Source organism: Amia ocellicauda, chromosome 12 (genome assembly GCF_036373705.1).
Source record: "Amia ocellicauda isolate fAmiCal2 chromosome 12, fAmiCal2.hap1, whole genome shotgun sequence".
NCBI lineage: Eukaryota > Metazoa > Chordata > Actinopteri > Amiiformes > Amiidae > Amia > Amia ocellicauda.
This window is the reverse complement of record NC_089861.1, coordinates 18337475-18357832: the sequence shown is the minus strand read 5'-3', so window position 1 is coordinate 18357832 and position 20358 is coordinate 18337475. Positions and strand designations below refer to the sequence as shown.

The 20358-nt window shown below is 47.6% G+C and overlaps 1 protein-coding gene and 3 long non-coding RNA genes across 4 annotated transcripts; all 4 read left to right on the top strand.

Annotated features, from left to right (window-relative positions):
- Window positions 1-2735: 2735 nt before the first annotated feature.
- Window positions 2736-11621, top strand: LOC136764007 (mucin-5AC-like). The gene is made up of 29 exons (XM_066717837.1): window positions 2736-2878; window positions 3855-4006; window positions 4173-4294; window positions 4572-4636; window positions 4730-4869; window positions 5097-5157; window positions 5253-5401; window positions 5568-5689; window positions 5967-6031; window positions 6125-6264; window positions 6492-6552; window positions 6648-6796; window positions 6963-7084; window positions 7362-7426; window positions 7520-7659; window positions 7887-7947; window positions 8043-8191; window positions 8358-8479; window positions 8757-8821; window positions 8915-9054; window positions 9282-9342; window positions 9438-9586; window positions 9753-9874; window positions 10152-10216; window positions 10310-10449; window positions 10677-10737; window positions 10833-10981; window positions 11148-11269; window positions 11547-11621. The coding sequence occupies exons 1-29, from the start codon at window positions 2736-2738 to the stop codon at window positions 11619-11621; spliced, it is 3177 nt and encodes a 1058-aa protein (XP_066573934.1).
- A 721-nt stretch (window positions 11622-12342) lies between these two features.
- Window positions 12343-13083, top strand: LOC136764496 (uncharacterized). The gene is made up of 3 exons (XR_010821206.1): window positions 12343-12376; window positions 12543-12664; window positions 12942-13083. It is a non-coding gene; the product is annotated as an uncharacterized LOC136764496 (long non-coding RNA).
- Window positions 13084-14859: 1776 nt separating this feature from the next.
- On the top strand, window positions 14860-16355 carry LOC136764495 (uncharacterized). The gene is made up of 3 exons (XR_010821205.1): window positions 14860-14915; window positions 15826-15983; window positions 16226-16355. It is a non-coding gene; the product is annotated as an uncharacterized LOC136764495 (long non-coding RNA).
- Window positions 16356-16664: 309 nt separating this feature from the next.
- On the top strand, window positions 16665-18604 carry LOC136764493 (uncharacterized). Its single transcript, XR_010821203.1, has 4 exons — window positions 16665-16888; window positions 17111-17256; window positions 17485-17581; window positions 17870-18604. It is a non-coding gene; the product is annotated as an uncharacterized LOC136764493 (long non-coding RNA).
- The last annotated feature ends 1754 nt before the right edge of the window (window positions 18605-20358 follow it).

Genomic DNA, 20358 nt, shown 5'->3' with positions numbered 1-20358 from the left:
CCACAACTGCAGCTCCCACTACCACCACAGCTGCAGCTCCCACTATCACCACAACTGCTGTTCTCTCTTCCACCTCTACTGCAGGTCCCACAACCACCACAACAGCGACACCCACTATCACCACAACTGCAGCTCCCACTACCACCACATCTGTGGCTCCCACAACCACCACAACTGCAGCTCCCACTACCACAACCACTGCAGCTCCCACTTCCACGACAACAGCGGCTCCCACTACCACCACAACAGCGGCTCCCACTACCACCACAACAGCGGCTCCCACTACCACCACAACAGCAGCTCCCACTATCACCACAACTGCTGTTCTCTCTTCCACCTCTACTGCAGGTCCCACAACCACCACAACAGCGACACCCACTTTCACCACAACTGCAGCTCCCACTACCACCACATCTGTGGCTCCCACAACCACCACAACTGCAGCTCCCACTACCACAACCACTGCAACTCCCACTTCCACGACAACAGTGGCTCTCACTACCACCACAACAGCGGCTCCCACTACCACCACAACAGCGGCTCCCACTACCACCACAACTGGTGTTCACTCTTCCACCTCTAATGCAGCTCCCACTACCAAAACCACTGCAGCTCCCACTACCCCAACCACTGCAGCTTTCACTACCACCACAACTGCAGCTCCCACTACTACCACAACTGCTCTTCACTCTTCCACCTCTACTGCAGCTCCCACTACCTTCACAACTGCAGCTCCCACTACCACCACAACAGCGGCACCCACTACCACCACAACAGCGGCTCCCACTACCACCACAACAGCAGCTCCCACTACCTTCACAAATGCAGCTCCCACTACCACCACAACAGCGGCTCCCACTACCACCACAACAGCGGCTCCCACTACCACCACAACAGCAGCTCCCACTACCTTCACAAATGCAGCTCCCACTACCACCACAACAGCGTCACCCACTACCACCACAACTGCCCCTCCCATTACCACCACAACTGCAGCGCCCAGTACTACTACAACTGCATCTCATACAACCACAACAACTGCAGCTCCCACTACCACCACAACTGCCTCTTCCACTACCTCCACAACTGCTGTTCACTCTTCCACCACTAACATAGCTCCCACTACCGCCACCACTGCAGCTCCCACTACCGCCACCACTGCGGCTCCCACTACCACCACAACAGCGGCTCCCACTACCACCACAACAGCGGCTCCCACTACCACCACAACAGCGGCACCCACTACCACCACAACTGCTGTTCACTCTTCCACCTCTAGTGCGGCTCCCACTACCACCACAACTGCAGCTCCCACTACCACCACAACTGCAGCTCCCACTACCACCACAACTGCAGCTCCCACAACCACCACAACTGCAGCTCCCACAACCACCACAACTGCAGCTCCCACAACCACCACAACTGCACCTCCCACTACCACCACAACTGCACCTCCCACTACCACCACAACAGCAGCTCCCACTACCACAACCAGTGCAGCTCCCACTACCACCACAACAGCAGCACCCACTACCACCACAACTGCAGCTCCCACTACTACTACAGCTGCATCACATACAACCACCACAACTGCAGCTCCCACTACTACTGCAACTGCATCACATACAACCACCCCAACTGCTGTTCCTACCACCACCACCACAGCTGCAGCTCCCACTACCATCATAACTGCTGCTCAAATTTCTTCCACATCTGCAGCTCCCACTACCGCCACAACTACCGTTCACTCTTCCTCCTCTAGTGCAGCTCCCACTATCATCACCACTACAGCTCCCACTACCACAACCACTGCAGCTCCCACTACCACCACAACAGTGGCACCCACTACCACCACAACAGCGGCACCCACTACCGCCACCACTGCTGCACCCACTACCATCACCACTGCGACACCCACTACCACTACAACAGTGGCACCCACTACCACCACCACTACAACTCCCACTACCACCACCACAGCTGCAGCTCCCACTACACTCACATCTGCTCAAATTACTACCACAACTGCAGCTCCCACTACCGCCACAACTGCAGCTCCTACTACCGCCACCACTACAGCTCCCACTACCACCACCACTACAGCTCCCACTACCACAACCACTGCAGCTCCCACTACCACCACTAGCGCAGCTCCCACTACCACCACAACTATAGCTCCCACTACCACCACCACTGTGGCACCCACTACTACCACAATTTCAGCTCCCACTACCACCACAACTACAGTTCCAACTACCACAACTGTAGTTCATACAACCACCACAACTGCAGCTCCCACTACTACTGCAACTGCATCACATACTACCACCCCAACTGCAGTTCCTACCAACACCAACACAGCTGCAGCTCCCATTACCACCACCACTGCGGCACCCACTACCACTACAGCTCCCACTACCTCCACCACTACAGCTCCCACTACCACCACAACAGCAGCACCCACTACCACCACAACTGCTGTTCACTCTTCCACCACTAGCGCAGCTCCCACTACCATAACAACTGCAGCTCACACTACTGCCACAACTGGAGCTCCCACTACAATCACATCTGGAGCTCCCACTACAACCACAACTGCGTCTGCCAATACAACTATAGCTAATGTGCCCGCTATCACCACAATTGCAGCTCACATTACCACCACAACAGCAGCTCCCAATACCACCACAACTGTAGCTCCCACAACCACTGCAGCTCCCACTGCCACAACAACTATGACTTCCAGTGCCACCACAACTACAACCATAGCTTCTTCTGCAAAACCCGCTGTGCTGCCTACTGATCTGGGCTCAACTGCAAATCCCACTGGTGCTGCCACCATCATCTCCACCACCTCACCCATAAACAAGTCTCTGAGGTAAGTGATCTGGTTCCCTGGACCATAGATTCAAATACAGCACTTAATTGTTCAACCTATCAACTAATCAATCAATTTGAAAGTTGTGTGGTAGAGTGCATGCCACAGAATAATTGCAATCACAGATTGTAAACAAAGATCAAAGTCAATTTGCAATATAGTCACTGTAACATTGGGTTAAATACTGATTTCATAGTTGTGCAAATGTCTTATTTGAACTCCCTGAAAAAGATGCCAAAAGATGTCATAAAGAGAAGTGGACAAGGGTATTTATCTCATTGTGAAATCTGGACACCCATATGAAAGTACCCCCACCCTGCAAACCCTGCTGTGTTCTATGCAATCAGTCTAAACATTTTTTAACAGGTATCAAAGTACAAAATGATTGATCAATTTTGTTCTTCCCTAAAATGTATATCTGAAATGGTCACCACCATCATTAATGCTGATACTTCAACAGAAATAGAAACATAAATAATAGTATAGAGTTTAATGGATGATTTTAAGAAATCCGGGGACAGGTAGTTTTCCTCTGTGAATTTCATTCAGCACTGGTATTTTCTTTTAACAACAATAGACATATGAAGGGGAAACAATGATATGTGTATCTCCTAGTCACAAATCACAAAAATACAGAAGTGTCTGAAGGGAAGAAAACAATATTAGCGTGTTAATTTTAAATAAATAAATGTATACATAAATAGATAGACAGATTAATACATAGATAGAAGAAACTAATATGATCAAATTCATATTATTAGGCTATGTTCTGACAAAAGTGGGATATCCCATTTCTCATGTGTCAAACCAAAACACAAGCAAATTACAGCCACACACAACAGGAACTCAAAATGACAGATCTCAATTAAAACAATCCCCTTGTCCAACATCACAATCAAGGATATTCTTGCCAATTCAACTCAAACATGAAACTCAATTTGGATGTTATTAATTATTGCTTTTTTTGTTTGTACAGGAATAGCGTAGTTGCTGTCTTAAGATTGGAGTTCAATAACTCGAACCCGGCTGCCAATGAGACTGCTGTCCTCAACGCCTTCACTGACCTACTGGCTCCTTATAAGGCCCAGGGCATCTACCCAGTGAATGCAACCAAGATCACGTACCAGAGTGAGTCAGGGCTCCTCATTGCTTCTGCTGCAGCAGGAGTGTCTTCCATAGCTTCACACTGACTGAACAGAGACACCTCGCTCACACTGTCTCAGTCATTCATACATGAGAAAGTCCCAGTACGATTTCAGCCAGAGTCTCATGTCATCTTTCTCTAATTTTCCAGAAACAACTGGGAACGCCTTTGCCGTCACCGTGGACTTCCGCATCGACAACCTGACTGTTCCAGAAGGCTCTAATCTGACCAACCAGACGTTCAGCAACATCCAGGACCCCATCAACGCCCTGGTGAGACTCCAACTGAGGAGAGACTGAATTGGATGGGAAACCTTCACTGTACTTTACTGTATTGTTCAGTTACTCACCAGGACCAGGGCTGAAGACACTTGATGTACTGTAGTATACTGTGCTGTAGCTATCCGGGACCAGGGTAGGAGTCCCGTAGACTGTTACACTGTACTCTACAGTAGTTGACTAGGACCAGGGCTGCAGACCTCTGCTCTACTATACTGTACTATAGATCTCCTGTTCATTAACATTGCTGGTTTGTCTATCCTGTCTGCAGTTCAGAGACATCCTGACCAACTACTTGGGTGGGGAGCCTGCCAGCATCCCTGCTGCCAACTTCACGTACGTGTGATCTTCATAATGAGACAGAGCTGCCCAGTGTTTGCAGTGTGCAATGTGGTGAATGACAGACGTACGCTTCTTCCATTCATACAGCAAAACGGATGCACAGGTCCAGGCTGCAGTGGTGTATAAAGTCCAGAGCAGTGCACTCCAGAACCCCAATGATAAACTGAAGAAGATCCTGAACATCACAGGACCAGTCCAGGACCTCACAGCCACATTGAGCATCAACGGTCAGTTTCAGTGTTATTACTGTACTATAGCACTGGGGTCAGTAGAGTCTGGTTCATTTCTAATCAGGATAGTTCAACGGTGAGATTTTAGAGCTGCCTGCTGATTTTTATTCTGTAATACAACTCTATAGCAATTGACAATGATTTCTTCAAGAGAAATGACACAAGTGGGCTAATAGAAGACCACAGCATTTGCTGACTTCCTTGTTCTCTGTTTTGAAATGCAGGTCAACCACCTTCACCAACTGCAGCTCCTACTACAGCCATCACAACTGCAGTTCCCACAAGGTAGATCAAAACCCTGTATTTTATAGTCAAAAGAAATAAGGTTTTGGACTTTCATGTGTTGATGTCATTGTGTCTCTCTGTCTTTACAATATCAGCTCGGTCATTGCTGTCTTGAGACTGGAGTTCAACAGCTCGAACCCGGCTCCCAATGAGACTGCTGTCCTCAACGCCTTCACTGACCTACTGGCTCCTTATAAGGCCCAGGGGATCTACCCAGTGAATGCAACCAAGATCACGTACCAGAGTGAGTCAGGGCTCCTCATTGCTTCTGCTGCAGCAGGAGTGTCTTCCATAGCTTCACACTGACTGAACAGAGACACCTCGCTCACACTGTCTCAGTCATTCATACATGAGAAAGTCCCAGTACGATTTCAGCCAGAGTCTCATGTCATCTTTCTCTAATTTTCCAGAAACAACTGGGAACGCCTTTGCCGTCACCGTGGACTTCCGCATCGACAACCTGACTGTTCCAGAAGGCTCTAATCTGACCAACCAGACGTTCAGCAACATCCAGGACCCCATCAACGCCCTGGTGAGACTCCAACTGAGGAGAGACTGAATTGGATGGGAAACCTTCACTGTACTTTACTGTATTGTTCAGTTACTCACCAGGACCAGGGCTGAAGACACTTGATGTACTGTAGTATACTGTGCTGTAGCTATCCGGGACCAGGGTAGGAGTCCCGTAGACTGTTACACTGTACTCTACAGTAGTTGACTAGGACCAGGGCTGCAGACCTCTGCTCTACTATACTGTACTATAGATCTCCTGTTCATTAACGTTGCTGGTTTGTCTATCCTGTCTGCAGTTCAGAGACATCCTGACCAACTACTTGGGTGGGGAGCCTGCCAGCATCCCTGCTGCCAACTTCACGTACGTGTGATCTTCATAATGAGACAGAGCTGCCCAGTGTTTGCAGTGTGCAATGTGGTGAATGACAGACGTACGCTTCTTCCATTCATACAGCAAAACGGATGCACAGGTCCAGGCTGCAGTGGTGTATAAAGTCCAGAGCAGTGCACTCCAGAACCCCAATGATAAACTGAAGAAGATCCTGAACATCACAGGACCAGTCCAGGACCTCACAGCCACATTGAGCATCAACGGTCAGTTTCAGTGTTATTACTGTACTATAGCACTGGGGTCAGTAGAGTCTGGTTCATTTCTAATCAGGATAGTTCAACGGTGAGATTTTAGAGCTGCCTGCTGATTTTTATTCTGTAATACAACTCTATAGCAATTGACAATGATTTCTTCAAGAGAAATGACACAAGTGGGCTAATAGAAGACCACAGCATTTGCTGACTTCCTTGTTCTCTGTTTTGAAATGCAGGTCAACCACCTTCACCAACTGCAGCTCCTACTACAGCCATCACAACTGCAGTTCCCACAAGGTAGATCAAAACCCTGTATTTTATAGTCAAAAGAAATAAGGTTTTGGACTTTCATGTGTTGATGTCATTGTGTCTCTCTGTCTTTACAATATCAGCTCGGTCATTGCTGTCTTGAGACTGGAGTTCAACAGCTCGAACCCGGCTCCCAATGAGACTGCTGTCCTCAACGCCTTCACTGACCTACTGGCTCCTTATAAGGCCCAGGGCATCTACCCAGTGAATGCAACCAAGATCACGTACCAGAGTGAGTCAGGGCTCCTCATTGCTTCTGCTGCAGCAGGAGTGTCTTCCATAGCTTCACACTGACTGAACAGAGACACCTCGCTCACACTGTCTCAGTCATTCATACATGAGAAAGTCCCAGTACGATTTCAGCCAGAGTCTCATGTCATCTTTCTCTAATTTTCCAGAAACAACTGGGAACGCCTTTGCCGTCACCGTGGACTTCCGCATCGACAACCTGACTGTTCCAGAAGGCTCTAATCTGACCAACCAGACGTTCAGCAACATCCAGGACCCCATCAACGCCCTGGTGAGACTCCAACTGAGGAGAGACTGAATTGGATGGGAAACCTTCACTGTACTTTACTGTATTGTTCAGTTACTCACCAGGACCAGGGCTGAAGACACTTGATGTACTGTAGTATACTGTGCTGTAGCTATCCGGGACCAGGGTAGGAGTCCCGTAGACTGTTACACTGTACTCTACAGTAGTTGACTAGGACCAGGGCTGCAGACCTCTGCTCTACTATACTGTACTATAGATCTCCTGTTCATTAACATTGCTGGTTTGTCTATCCTGTCTGCAGTTCAGAGACATCCTGACCAACTACTTGGGTGGGGAGCCTGCCAGCATCCCTGCTGCCAACTTCACGTACGTGTGATCTTCATAATGAGACAGAGCTGCCCAGTGTTTGCAGTGTGCAATGTGGTGAATGACAGACGTACGCTTCTTCCATTCATACAGCAAAACGGATGCACAGGTCCAGGCTGCAGTGGTGTATAAAGTCCAGAGCAGTGCACTCCAGAACCCCAATGATAAACTGAAGAAGATCCTGAACATCACAGGACCAGTCCAGGACCTCACAGCCACATTGAGCATCAACGGTCAGTTTCAGTGTTATTACTGTACTATAGCACTGGGGTCAGTAGAGTCTGGTTCATTTCTAATCAGGATAGTTCAACGGTGAGATTTTAGAGCTGCCTGCTGATTTTTATTCTGTAATACAACTCTATAGCAATTGACAATGATTTCTTCAAGAGAAATGACACAAGTGGGCTAATAGAAGACCACAGCATTTGCTGACTTCCTTGTTCTCTGTTTTGAAATGCAGGTCAACCACCTTCACCAACTGCAGCTCCTACTACAGCCATCACAACTGCAGTTCCCACAAGGTAGATCAAAACCCTGTATTTTATAGTCGAAAGAAATAAGGTTTTGGACTTTCATGTGTTGATGTCATTGTGTCTCTCTGTCTTTACAATATCAGCTCGGTCATTGCTGTCTTGAGACTGGAGTTCAACAGCTCGAACCCGGCTCCCAATGAGACTGCTGTCCTCAACGCCTTCACTGACCTACTGGCTCCTTATAAGGCCCAGGGCATCTACCCAGTGAATGCAACCAAGATCACGTACCAGAGTGAGTCAGGGCTCCTCATTGCTTCTGCTGCAGCAGGAGTGTCTTCCATAGCTTCACACTGACTGAACAGAGACACCTCGCTCACACTGTCTCAGTCATTCATACATGAGAAAGTCCCAGTACGATTTCAGCCAGAGTCTCATGTCATCTTTCTCTAATTTTCCAGAAACAACTGGGAACGCCTTTGCCGTCACCGTGGACTTCCGCATCGACAACCTGACTGTTCCAGAAGGCTCTAATCTGACCAACCAGACGTTCAGCAACATCCAGGACCCCATCAACGCCCTGGTGAGACTCCAACTGAGGAGAGACTGAATTGGATGGGAAACCTTCACTGTACTTTACTGTATTGTTCAGTTACTCACCAGGACCAGGGCTGAAGACACTTGATGTACTGTAGTATACTGTGCTGTAGCTATCCGGGACCAGGGTAGGAGTCCCGTAGACTGTTACACTGTACTCTACAGTAGTTGACTAGGACCAGGGCTGCAGACCTCTGCTCTACTATACTGTACTATAGATCTCCTGTTCATTAACATTGCTGGTTTGTCTATCCTGTCTGCAGTTCAGAGACATCCTGACCAACTACTTGGGTGGGGAGCCTGCCAGCATCCCTGCTGCCAACTTCACGTACGTGTGATCTTCATAATGAGACAGAGCTGCCCAGTGTTTGCAGTGTGCAATGTGGTGAATGACAGACGTACGCTTCTTCCATTCATACAGCAAAACGGATGCACAGGTCCAGGCTGCAGTGGTGTATAAAGTCCAGAGCAGTGCACTCCAGAACCCCAATGATAAACTGAAGAAGATCCTGAACATCACAGGACCAGTCCAGGACCTCACAGCCACATTGAGCATCAACGGTCAGTTTCAGTGTTATTACTGTACTATAGCACTGGGGTCAGTAGAGTCTGGTTCATTTCTAATCAGGATAGTTCAACGGTGAGATTTTAGAGCTGCCTGCTGATTTTTATTCTGTAATACAACTCTATAGCAATTGACAATGATTTCTTCAAGAGAAATGACACAAGTGGGCTAATAGAAGACCACAGCATTTGCTGACTTCCTTGTTCTCTGTTTTGAAATGCAGGTCAACCACCTTCACCAACTGCAGCTCCTACTACAGCCATCACAACTGCAGTTCCCACAAGGTAGATCAAAACCCTGTATTTTATAGTCGAAAGAAATAAGGTTTTGGACTTTCATGTGTTGATGTCATTGTGTCTCTCTGTCTTTACAATATCAGCTCGGTCATTGCTGTCTTGAGACTGGAGTTCAACAGCTCGAACCCGGCTCCCAATGAGACTGCTGTCCTCAACGCCTTCACTGACCTACTGGCTCCTTATAAGGCCCAGGGCATCTACCCAGTGAATGCAACCAAGATCACGTACCAGAGTGAGTCAGGGCTCCTCATTGCTTCTGCTGCAGCAGGAGTGTCTTCCATAGCTTCACACTGACTGAACAGAGACACCTCGCTCACACTGTCTCAGTCATTCATACATGAGAAAGTCCCAGTACGATTTCAGCCAGAGTCTCATGTCATCTTTCTCTAATTTTCCAGAAACAACTGGGAACGCCTTTGCCGTCACCGTGGACTTCCGCATCGACAACCTGACTGTTCCAGAAGGCTCTAATCTGACCAACCAGACGTTCAGCAACATCCAGGACCCCATCAACGCCCTGGTGAGACTCCAACTGAGGAGAGACTGAATTGGATGGGAAACCTTCACTGTACTTTACTGTATTGTTCAGTTACTCACCAGGACCAGGGCTGAAGACACTTGATGTACTGTAGTATACTGTGCTGTAGCTATCCGGGACCAGGGTAGGAGTCCCGTAGACTGTTACACTGTACTCTACAGTAGTTGACTAGGACCAGGGCTGCAGACCTCTGCTCTACTATACTGTACTATAGATCTCCTGTTCATTAACATTGCTGGTTTGTCTATCCTGTCTGCAGTTCAGAGACATCCTGACCAACTACTTGGGTGGGGAGCCTGCCAGCATCCCTGCTGCCAACTTCACGTACGTGTGATCTTCATAATGAGACAGAGCTGCCCAGTGTTTGCAGTGTGCAATGTGGTGAATGACAGACGTACGCTTCTTCCATTCATACAGCAAAACGGATGCACAGGTCCAGGCTGCAGTGGTGTATAAAGTCCAGAGCAGTGCACTCCAGAACCCCAATGATAAACTGAAGAAGATCCTGAACATCACAGGACCAGTCCAGGACCTCACAGCCACATTGAGCATCAACGGTCAGTTTCAGTGTTATTACTGTACTATAGCACTGGGGTCAGTAGAGTCTGGTTCATTTCTAATCAGGATAGTTCAACGGTGAGATTTTAGAGCTGCCTGCTGATTTTTATTCTGTAATACAACTCTATAGCAATTGACAATGATTTCTTCAAGAGAAATGACACAAGTGGGCTAATAGAAGACCACAGCATTTGCTGACTTCCTTGTTCTCTGTTTTGAAATGCAGGTCAACCACCTTCACCAACTGCAGCTCCTACTACAGCCATCACAACTGCAGTTCCCACAAGGTAGATCAAAACCCTGTATTTTATAGTCGAAAGAAATAAGGTTTTGGACTTTCATGTGTTGATGTCATTGTGTCTCTCTGTCTTTACAATATCAGCTCGGTCATTGCTGTCTTGAGACTGGAGTTCAACAGCTCGAACCCGGCTCCCAATGAGACTGCTGTCCTCAACGCCTTCACTGACCTACTGGCTCCTTATAAGGCCCAGGGCATCTACCCAGTGAATGCAACCAAGATCACGTACCAGAGTGAGTCAGGGCTCCTCATTGCTTCTGCTGCAGCAGGAGTGTCTTCCATAGCTTCACACTGACTGAACAGAGACACCTCGCTCACACTGTCTCAGTCATTCATACATGAGAAAGTCCCAGTACGATTTCAGCCAGAGTCTCATGTCATCTTTCTCTAATTTTCCAGAAACAACTGGGAACGCCTTTGCCGTCACCGTGGACTTCCGCATCGACAACCTGACTGTTCCAGAAGGCTCTAATCTGACCAACCAGACGTTCAGCAACATCCAGGACCCCATCAACGCCCTGGTGAGACTCCAACTGAGGAGAGACTGAATTGGATGGGAAACCTTCACTGTACTTTACTGTATTGTTCAGTTACTCACCAGGACCAGGGCTGAAGACACTTGATGTACTGTAGTATACTGTGCTGTAGCTATCCGGGACCAGGGTAGGAGTCCCGTAGACTGTTACACTGTACTCTACAGTAGTTGACTAGGACCAGGGCTGCAGACCTCTGCTCTACTATACTGTACTATAGATCTCCTGTTCATTAACATTGCTGGTTTGTCTATCCTGTCTGCAGTTCAGAGACATCCTGACCAACTACTTGGGTGGGGAGCCTGCCAGCATCCCTGCTGCCAACTTCACGTACGTGTGATCTTCATAATGAGACAGAGCTGCCCAGTGTTTGCAGTGTGCAATGTGGTGAATGACAGACGTACGCTTCTTCCATTCATACAGCAAAACGGATGCACAGGTCCAGGCTGCAGTGGTGTATAAAGTCCAGAGCAGTGCACTCCAGAACCCCAATGATAAACTGAAGAAGATCCTGAACATCACAGGACCAGTCCAGGACCTCACAGCCACATTGAGCATCAACGGTCAGTTTCAGTGTTATTACTGTACTATAGCACTGGGGTCAGTAGAGTCTGGTTCATTTCTAATCAGGATAGTTCAACGGTGAGATTTTAGAGCTGCCTGCTGATTTTTATTCTGTAATACAACTCTATAGCAATTGACAATGATTTCTTCAAGAGAAATGACACAAGTGGGCTAATAGAAGACCACAGCATTTGCTGACTTCCTTGTTCTCTGTTTTGAAATGCAGGTCAACCACCTTCACCAACTGCAGCTCCTACTACAGCCATCACAACTGCAGTTCCCACAAGGTAGATCAAAACCCTGTATTTTATAGTCGAAAGAAATAAGGTTTTGGACTTTCATGTGTTGATGTCATTGTGTCTCTCTGTCTTTACAATATCAGCTCGGTCATTGCTGTCTTGAGACTGGAGTTCAACAGCTCGAACCCGGCTCCCAATGAGACTGCTGTCCTCAACGCCTTCACTGACCTACTGGCTCCTTATAAGGCCCAGGGCATCTACCCAGTGAATGCAACCAAGATCACGTACCAGAGTGAGTCAGGGCTCCTCATTGCTTCTGCTGCAGCAGGAGTGTCTTCCATAGCTTCACACTGACTGAACAGAGACACCTCGCTCACACTGTCTCAGTCATTCATACATGAGAAAGTCCCAGTACGATTTCAGCCAGAGTCTCATGTCATCTTTCTCTAATTTTCCAGAAACAACTGGGAACGCCTTTGCCGTCACCGTGGACTTCCGCATCGACAACCTGACTGTTCCAGAAGGCTCTAATCTGACCAACCAGACGTTCAGCAACATCCAGGACCCCATCAACGCCCTGGTGAGACTCCAACTGAGGAGAGACTGAATTGGATGGGAAACCTTCACTGTACTTTACTGTATTGTTCAGTTACTCACCAGGACCAGGGCTGAAGACACTTGATGTACTGTAGTATACTGTGCTGTAGCTATCCGGGACCAGGGTAGGAGTCCCGTAGACTGTTACACTGTACTCTACAGTAGTTGACTAGGACCAGGGCTGCAGACCTCTGCTCTACTATACTGTACTATAGATCTCCTGTTCATTAACGTTGCTGGTTTGTCTATCCTGTCTGCAGTTCAGAGACATCCTGACCAACTACTTGGGTGGGGAGCCTGCCAGCATCCCTGCTGCCAACTTCACGTACGTGTGATCTTCATAATGAGACAGAGCTGCCCAGTGTTTGCAGTGTGCAATGTGGTGAATGACAGACGTACGCTTCTTCCATTCATACAGCAAAACAGATGCACAGGTCCAGGCTGCAGTGGTGTATAAAGTCCAGAGCAGTGCACTCCAGAACCCCAATGATAAACTGAAGAAGATCCTGAACATCACAGGACCAGTCCAGGACCTCACAGCCACATTGAGCATCAACGGTCAGTTTCAGTGTTATTACTGTACTATAGCACTGGGGTCAGTAGAGTCTGGTTCATTTCTAATCAGGATAGTTCAACGGTGAGATTTTAGAGCTGCCTGCTGATTTTTATTCTGTAATACAACTCTATAGCAATTGACAATGATTTCTTCAAGAGAAATGACACAAGTGGGCTAATAGAAGACCACAGCATTTGCTGACTTCCTTGTTCTCTGTTTTGAAATGCAGGTCAACCACCTTCACCAACTGCAGCTCCTACTACAGCCATCACAACTGCAGTTCCCACAAGGTAGATCAAAACCCTGTATTTTATAGTCAAAAGAAATAAGGTTTTGGACTTTCATGTGTTGATGTCATTGTGTCTCTCTGTCTTTACAATATCAGCTCGGTCATTGCTGTCTTGAGACTGGAGTTCAACAGCTCGAACCCGGCTCCCAATGAGACTGCTGTCCTCAACGCCTTCACTGACCTACTGGCTCCTTATAAGGCCCAGGGGATCTACCCAGTGAATGCAACCAAGATCACGTACCAGAGTGAGTCAGGGCTCCTCATTGCTTCTGCTGCAGCAGGAGTGTCTTCCATAGCTTCACACTGACTGAACAGAGACACCTCGCTCACACTGTCTCAGTCATTCATACATGAGAAAGTCCCAGTACGATTTCAGCCAGAGTCTCATGTCATCTTTCTCTAATTTTCCAGAAACAACTGGGAACGCCTTTGCCGTCACCGTGGACTTCCGCATCGACAACCTGACTGTTCCAGAAGGCTCTAATCTGACCAACCAGACGTTCAGCAACATCCAGGACCCCATCAACGCCCTGGTGAGACTCCAACTGAGGAGAGACTGAATTGGATGGGAAACCTTCACTGTACTTTACTGTATTGTTCAGTTACTCACCAGGACCAGGGCTGAAGACACTTGATGTACTGTAGTATACTGTGCTGTAGCTATCCGGGACCAGGGTAGGAGTCCCGTAGACTGTTACACTGTACTCTACAGTAGTTGACTAGGACCAGGGCTGCAGACCTCTGCTCTACTATACTGTACTATAGATCTCCTGTTCATTAACGTTGCTGGTTTGTCTATCCTGTCTGCAGTTCAGAGACATCCTGACCAACTACTTGGGTGGGGAGCCTGCCAGCATCCCTGCTGCCAACTTCACGTACGTGTGATCTTCATAATGAGACAGAGCTGCCCAGTGTTTGCAGTGTGCAATGTGGTGAATGACAGACGTACGCTTCTTCCATTCATACAGCAAAATGGATGCACAGGTCCAGGCTGCAGTGGTGTATAAAGTCCAGAGCAGTGCACTCCAGAACCCCAATGATAAACTGAAGAAGATCCTGAACATCACAGGACCAGTCCAGGACCTCACAGCCACATTGAGCATCAACGGTCAGTTTCAGTGTTATTACTGTACTATAGCACTGGGGTCAGTAGAGTCTGGTTCATTTCTAATCAGGATAGTTCAATAGTGAGATATTAGAGCTGAATGTTGCTCTGTAATACAACTCTGTATTGAATAACAATGACATCTAGAAGAGAAATGACACACGCAGGGTGATAGAAGACCACTGTAATTGCTGACTTCTGTGTTGTCTGTCTTGAAATCTAGATCAACCAACTTCAACAACTGCAGCTCCCACTACAGCCTCCAGAACTACAGGTCCCACAGGGTAAATCCAAATGTGTTCCATAGTCAAGATTTATCTTTACTATATTTACAGTGCAGTGTTAATATACTGTAGTGTCCAGTCAGTCAGTGTGTCTGTACTGTATTAACCCTCTCTCTCTCAGTGCAGTGTTAATATACTGTAGTGTCCAGTCAGTGTGTCTGTACTGTATTAACCCTCTCTCTCTCAGTGCAGTGTTAATGTACTGTAGTGTCCAGTCAGTGTGTCTGTGCTGTACTGTATTAACCCTCTCTCTCTCAGTGCAGTGTTAATGTACTGTAGTGTCCAGTCAGTCAGTGTGTCTGTGCTGTACTGTATTAACCCTCTCTCTCTCAGTGCAGTGTTAATGTACTGTAGTGTCCAGTCAGTCAGTGTGTCTGTACTGTATTAACCCTCTCTCTCTCAGTGCAGTGTTAATGTACTGTAGTGTCCAGTCAGTGTGTCTGTACTGTATTAACCCTCTCTCTCTCTCAGTGCAGTGTTAATGTACTGTAGTGTCCAGTCAGTCAGTGTGTCTGTGCTGTACTGTATTAACCCTCTCTCTCTCAGTGCAGTGTTAATGTACTGTAGTGTCCAGTCTGTCAGTGTGTCTGTACTGCATTAACCCTCTCTCTCTCAGTGCAGTGTTAATGTACTGTAGTGTCCAGTCAGTGTGTCTGTACTGTATTAACCCTCTCTCTCTCTCAGTGCAGTGTTAATGTACTGTAGTGTCCAGTCAGTCAGTGTGTCTGTGCTGTACTGTATTAACCCTCTCTCTCTCAGTGCAGTGTTAATGTACTGTAGTGTCCAGTCTGTCAGTGTGTCTGTACTGCATTAACCCTCTCTCTCTCAGTGCAGTGTTAATATACTGTATTGCCCAGTTAGTCAGTGTGTTTGTGCCGTGCTGTATTAACCCTCCACTCTCTCTTTCCAGAAACGGCAAGGCTCTAATGTTGATCAAGCTGATTTTCAACACCAGGAAGCAGGTGCCCAGTGAGCAGGAGGTGCAGACTCTTGTGCAGAACCTGATCGTGAAGACACTGAACCTGCAGAGAGCCTCCTTGGTCACCTTCCAGAACATCACCTACAGTAGTGAGTGCACCCGAGACACAGGGAGAGAGAGAGATGTGAGAGAGAGGGAGAAACAATGACAGACACACAGCTCACTGATACTGTGATACAGAGAGACACACAGCTCACTGACACAGAACTGTAGTTTGGTGATTTCCTCTTTTTCGTCTCAATACGTAATAATTAAATCAAACGCAATCAAAAGAAATAACCTGTTTGTGTGTGCCTTCCTTGTTCATTCTGCTTTCCCTCTGCACTTACAGAAATCAACGACACGGCATTCGCCATCGGAATGATCTTCCAGTTGACAAACCTTCCTGTGACAAACCCACAGCAGCCAAGTAACGAAGTGCAAGCCCAGATTGAGTCGACTGCCACTGACCTGGTGAGACTCCCGAGAGCAGCAGGGCCCAGCCGGGCAGTATGCCACTTCCTTAGATAAATAAATAAAATAAGTAAATAATTAAATGCCTGCCTGCCTTCCTTGCTGTACTGTCTGTTTGTCTGTCTGACTGCCTTCAACTTCTTGTCTTCCTGATCTTCACATTGTTCTTTTTTTCACATTCATTTACAGCTCCGACTGATTCTCGGCAACTCCACAGCAGAATTCAAGTTCCCAAATGTCACGCTCAGGTGAGTCCCTGTACGCTAATGAATTTGTACATTCATTATTAAATCTAAATGCATGTTCTGTGTTCAAATTCATGCATTTATCAATCTATCTATACCTATTTCTCTCTCTCAGTTAAGTGTAGTGCACACAGTGTGTCTGTACTGTACTGTATTAACCCCCCAAACATCCTCCCCCTCTCTTTCTCTCCACAGCAACACAAGCAATGAGTTACAAGCCCAAGTGCAGTATGTGTACCGGGATGGAGACTTTGCCACCAACAGTCTATTCCTGGCCGCCATCTTGACAGCCAGCGGTGAGTTCTACCTCACCCCACCCTACTCAACTCTGTTCTGCTCTACTTTACTCTACTTAACTTCCACAGCTCAAATCAACTCTACCCTACTCCCCTTATCTTAAATGACTCAAAACAACTCACTGCTCTGCTCTCCTCTACCCTACCCCAATCTACTCTACTCCACTATAGTCAACTCAACCCAACTCGCAGACTGAACTATTTTCCCAATCTCACCCACAGATACCACGACTGCACCACCTCCTCCGGTCCTGCTGCCCATAGTGACCCCCACCCCTGGCAAGAGAGACCCTGGGATCTGGGGAATCGCCATTGCTGTCCCCATTGGGATTGTCCTCCTACTGCTGCCCTGTTGGATCTTACTCTGTGTGAGTCTCTCTATAGGGCAGCTTATGTGTGTGTGTGTGTGTGTGTGTGCACGCCTCTATAGAGCAGTGTGTTTGTGTGCGCGCCTCTGTGTGTGTGTGTGTGTGTGTGTGTGTGTGTGTGTGTGTGTGTGCACACCTTTATAGAGCAGTGTGAATGTGTGCCAAGGCTCCCTCTATTACAGTGGTGTGTCAGTGAGCAGGGTCTCTCTCTCTCTCCCTGTATTACAGTGTCTTCTGTGTGGCTGCTGTGGAAAATTCAGGAAGAGGCTGGAGAGGAGACAGGCCTACCAGGTCCACCGGCCCTACAGCACACACCAAGTATATGGTATGTCTGTGTCAGACAAGAACAAAACTCCAGACTCATGTCATTATCATCCACGCACACATCAGTTCTCTCACGAATGGTACCTCTGAAGGTACACTGACACTGACACCTTGGTTGTTCGACTGCAGTAGAAATGTGTTTAATACTAATGAGTGCAGACTTTCTGTGACACAGTATAGTACAATGCTGTGCAGTCCCATATACAGCACAATCTCTCCGGTCTTTGTATAGTGGGGAGCCAATCCTGTGCGCCTGTGACATAAAATTGTTTTTTTCTTTCTTTCACAGGAATGCGGTTTTGATAGACGATCTCGAACGCAACTGTCATACAACACAAGGCCAGTTTCATCAGTGGGGGAAACACAATGAAGAATCCCAGCAACAAACAGATTGTCTAACTGATTAGACTCTCACTGTCACTGTCACAAGGACCGCACAACAAGAGACTCTCATCATACTCCTACCACATGCCTGAGCTCCCCCCAACTGGAAATTTGCAGGTCAATTCCAGGGAAATCTTAACTGGAGGTGGAGGATGAGAGATTATCAAACACTTGTAAAAAGACCTGGAAACAATAAATAAAATTAGTTGGAAATTTCAGGCATTTGTTAAACTGGTCACTCAAACAGTAAGCAATTCCTGAGTAGAAAGCAACTTAATTTGATTTGGTATATTTATTTTTCTAACAGAACTTAATGAAAATCAAGTTGTTTGATTACAAATTACTCCTCCTGAGACCACCAGAACACAGTTTATTGCTGTTCTTTCAAATCATGTTTATTTCACTACAACATTAGTTGAAAGGTTCCAACTCATTTTATAGATCAATAGATTCATTTACAATTGAAATGTGATTTATATGTTTGTGCCATGTTGATGAATACCTATATATTTACAATGCATTCTGTAAAAACGTGACTTATTTCAAATGTAATATAAATTATTATACTGTATATTTAACAATCTGTTGATATCAGCAACAGCAAACATAATAAAACTACTAATAATATTTACAAAAATCACCATTGTTGTTGCTTGTATTTGGGTTCTCTACTTGTTTTGGAGATGTTTAGCAGAGTATTATTTATTATACAAGCGAAAATATAATTCTCTATAGGAGACTCACCTGCATGAGCGACACCTCCGCCAGTTTGCGCTCCTCAATATAGCTGCGGATGTAGGAGATCTCACTCTCTCAGCTTTCTGTGATCGAGCTCTGCTGTGCCTCCTCATCTGTGTGTACAGGCCTTGGTTTTAGGGCTCGCTTCAGGTGGTGGCCTACTACCCTCAGCCCCTTTGGACCCCGCGTCACCTGGTGTCCCTGGAAACCTTGGCACACGGGGTGTGGTTAAGCCTATGGTCCTACGCCACACTTGTATCCTACACCCCAGTGTTTGAATACACAGTGTTCTCTCGGGCAACAGGAAGGTTGCATCTGGTTGGTGTTGCAGTTCCCCTGTGTCCTTAACGTTGCCAAGTGGAGATGTGCTTATAGCGACGAGTCCCGCTAGGTGCTTCACTTGTCGAAGTGGCATTTCAGTTGTTGTGTGCCCCCTGGTGCAAACACTGACCAGCTCCCCAGCTGCACATTTCCAGTTCACGCGCGTGTGTGCTCGGCAATGAGCTCCTCTTGGCCCCACTATTGCACCGCTTGCAGCCGACGCACCTTCCCCGCCTGGAGTAGGGAGGTCCTCTGCTCTGTCTGTCTGGGCACCGACAGACCCACTCTCTCCCTGCGTGCTGCCACAACTGCCGCCATGCCAACTGATCTCCCACTCCAGCGAGTGAATGTAGGTGCTTGGTGGCTCTGGACCTCCATCTCTCCCCAAGCCCCTCTGTCTCCTACTCCAGACACACAGCCTTGGAGACACCCACACGGTTTCCACCCCATCTTGGATCTGAGGTGCCTGAACCGCCACTTCAAGGTGTTGCGCTTCAAGATGTTCAACCTGCGCACCATGTCCCAGGCCATCAAGCCCGGCGACTGGCTCACCACGGTAGATCTCAAAGATGCTTACTTTAATATCCCTATTGTGCAGGCACACAAGAAGTTTCTCCACTTCCCCTTCGAGGGCAGAGCATTTGTGTGTTTGCCAGGGGGTCTTTATCCCTGATTATCTAGACTGTCTGGTTTGTTCTCACTCGAGGAAGGAGGTTCAGAGCTACACGAACCTGATTCTAGGCCATCTCTCCGAATTGGGCCTCCTGGTCAATCGAGAGAAGAGCCGCCTGACACCAACTAATCAGGCACGGTTCCTCGGACTGTGCCTCAATTCCGTTGCCATGCTCACCACGCTGGCGCCAGAGAGAGTTGCCTCCATACACACGTGTCTCTCCTTCTTCCAACTGAGAACTCGTGTCAGGGTGTCCCTTTGCCAGAGGCTGCTGGGCCTCCTAGCAGCTGCACCACAGACCCACCTGCTCAGCCTCCTCCAATTGAGGTCACTGCAGTGGTGGCTCAGGTCTCTCTGGATGCACCTTCACCGTGATCTAGTACACCGAGTCACAGTCACTCTGGCAGGCTGGAAGGCGCACCTTTAGTGTCAGAGCCCTCACAATTTGACCCTCAGTGTGCCCCTGGGCCCAGTCTACCACCGAGCAGTCATGACGACAGACACCTCCAAACAAGTGTAGCGTTATGATGGGTTATTTTGATAAGAGCATTTTAGCTCTGAGCTGAAGCACTGATCTAAAGAAGACCTCTCCCCCCAAAGTGATCAGATTTCCTTAAAGCGTGGGACTGGTTTACATCAAAGTGACAGTCTGGGAGGATGGC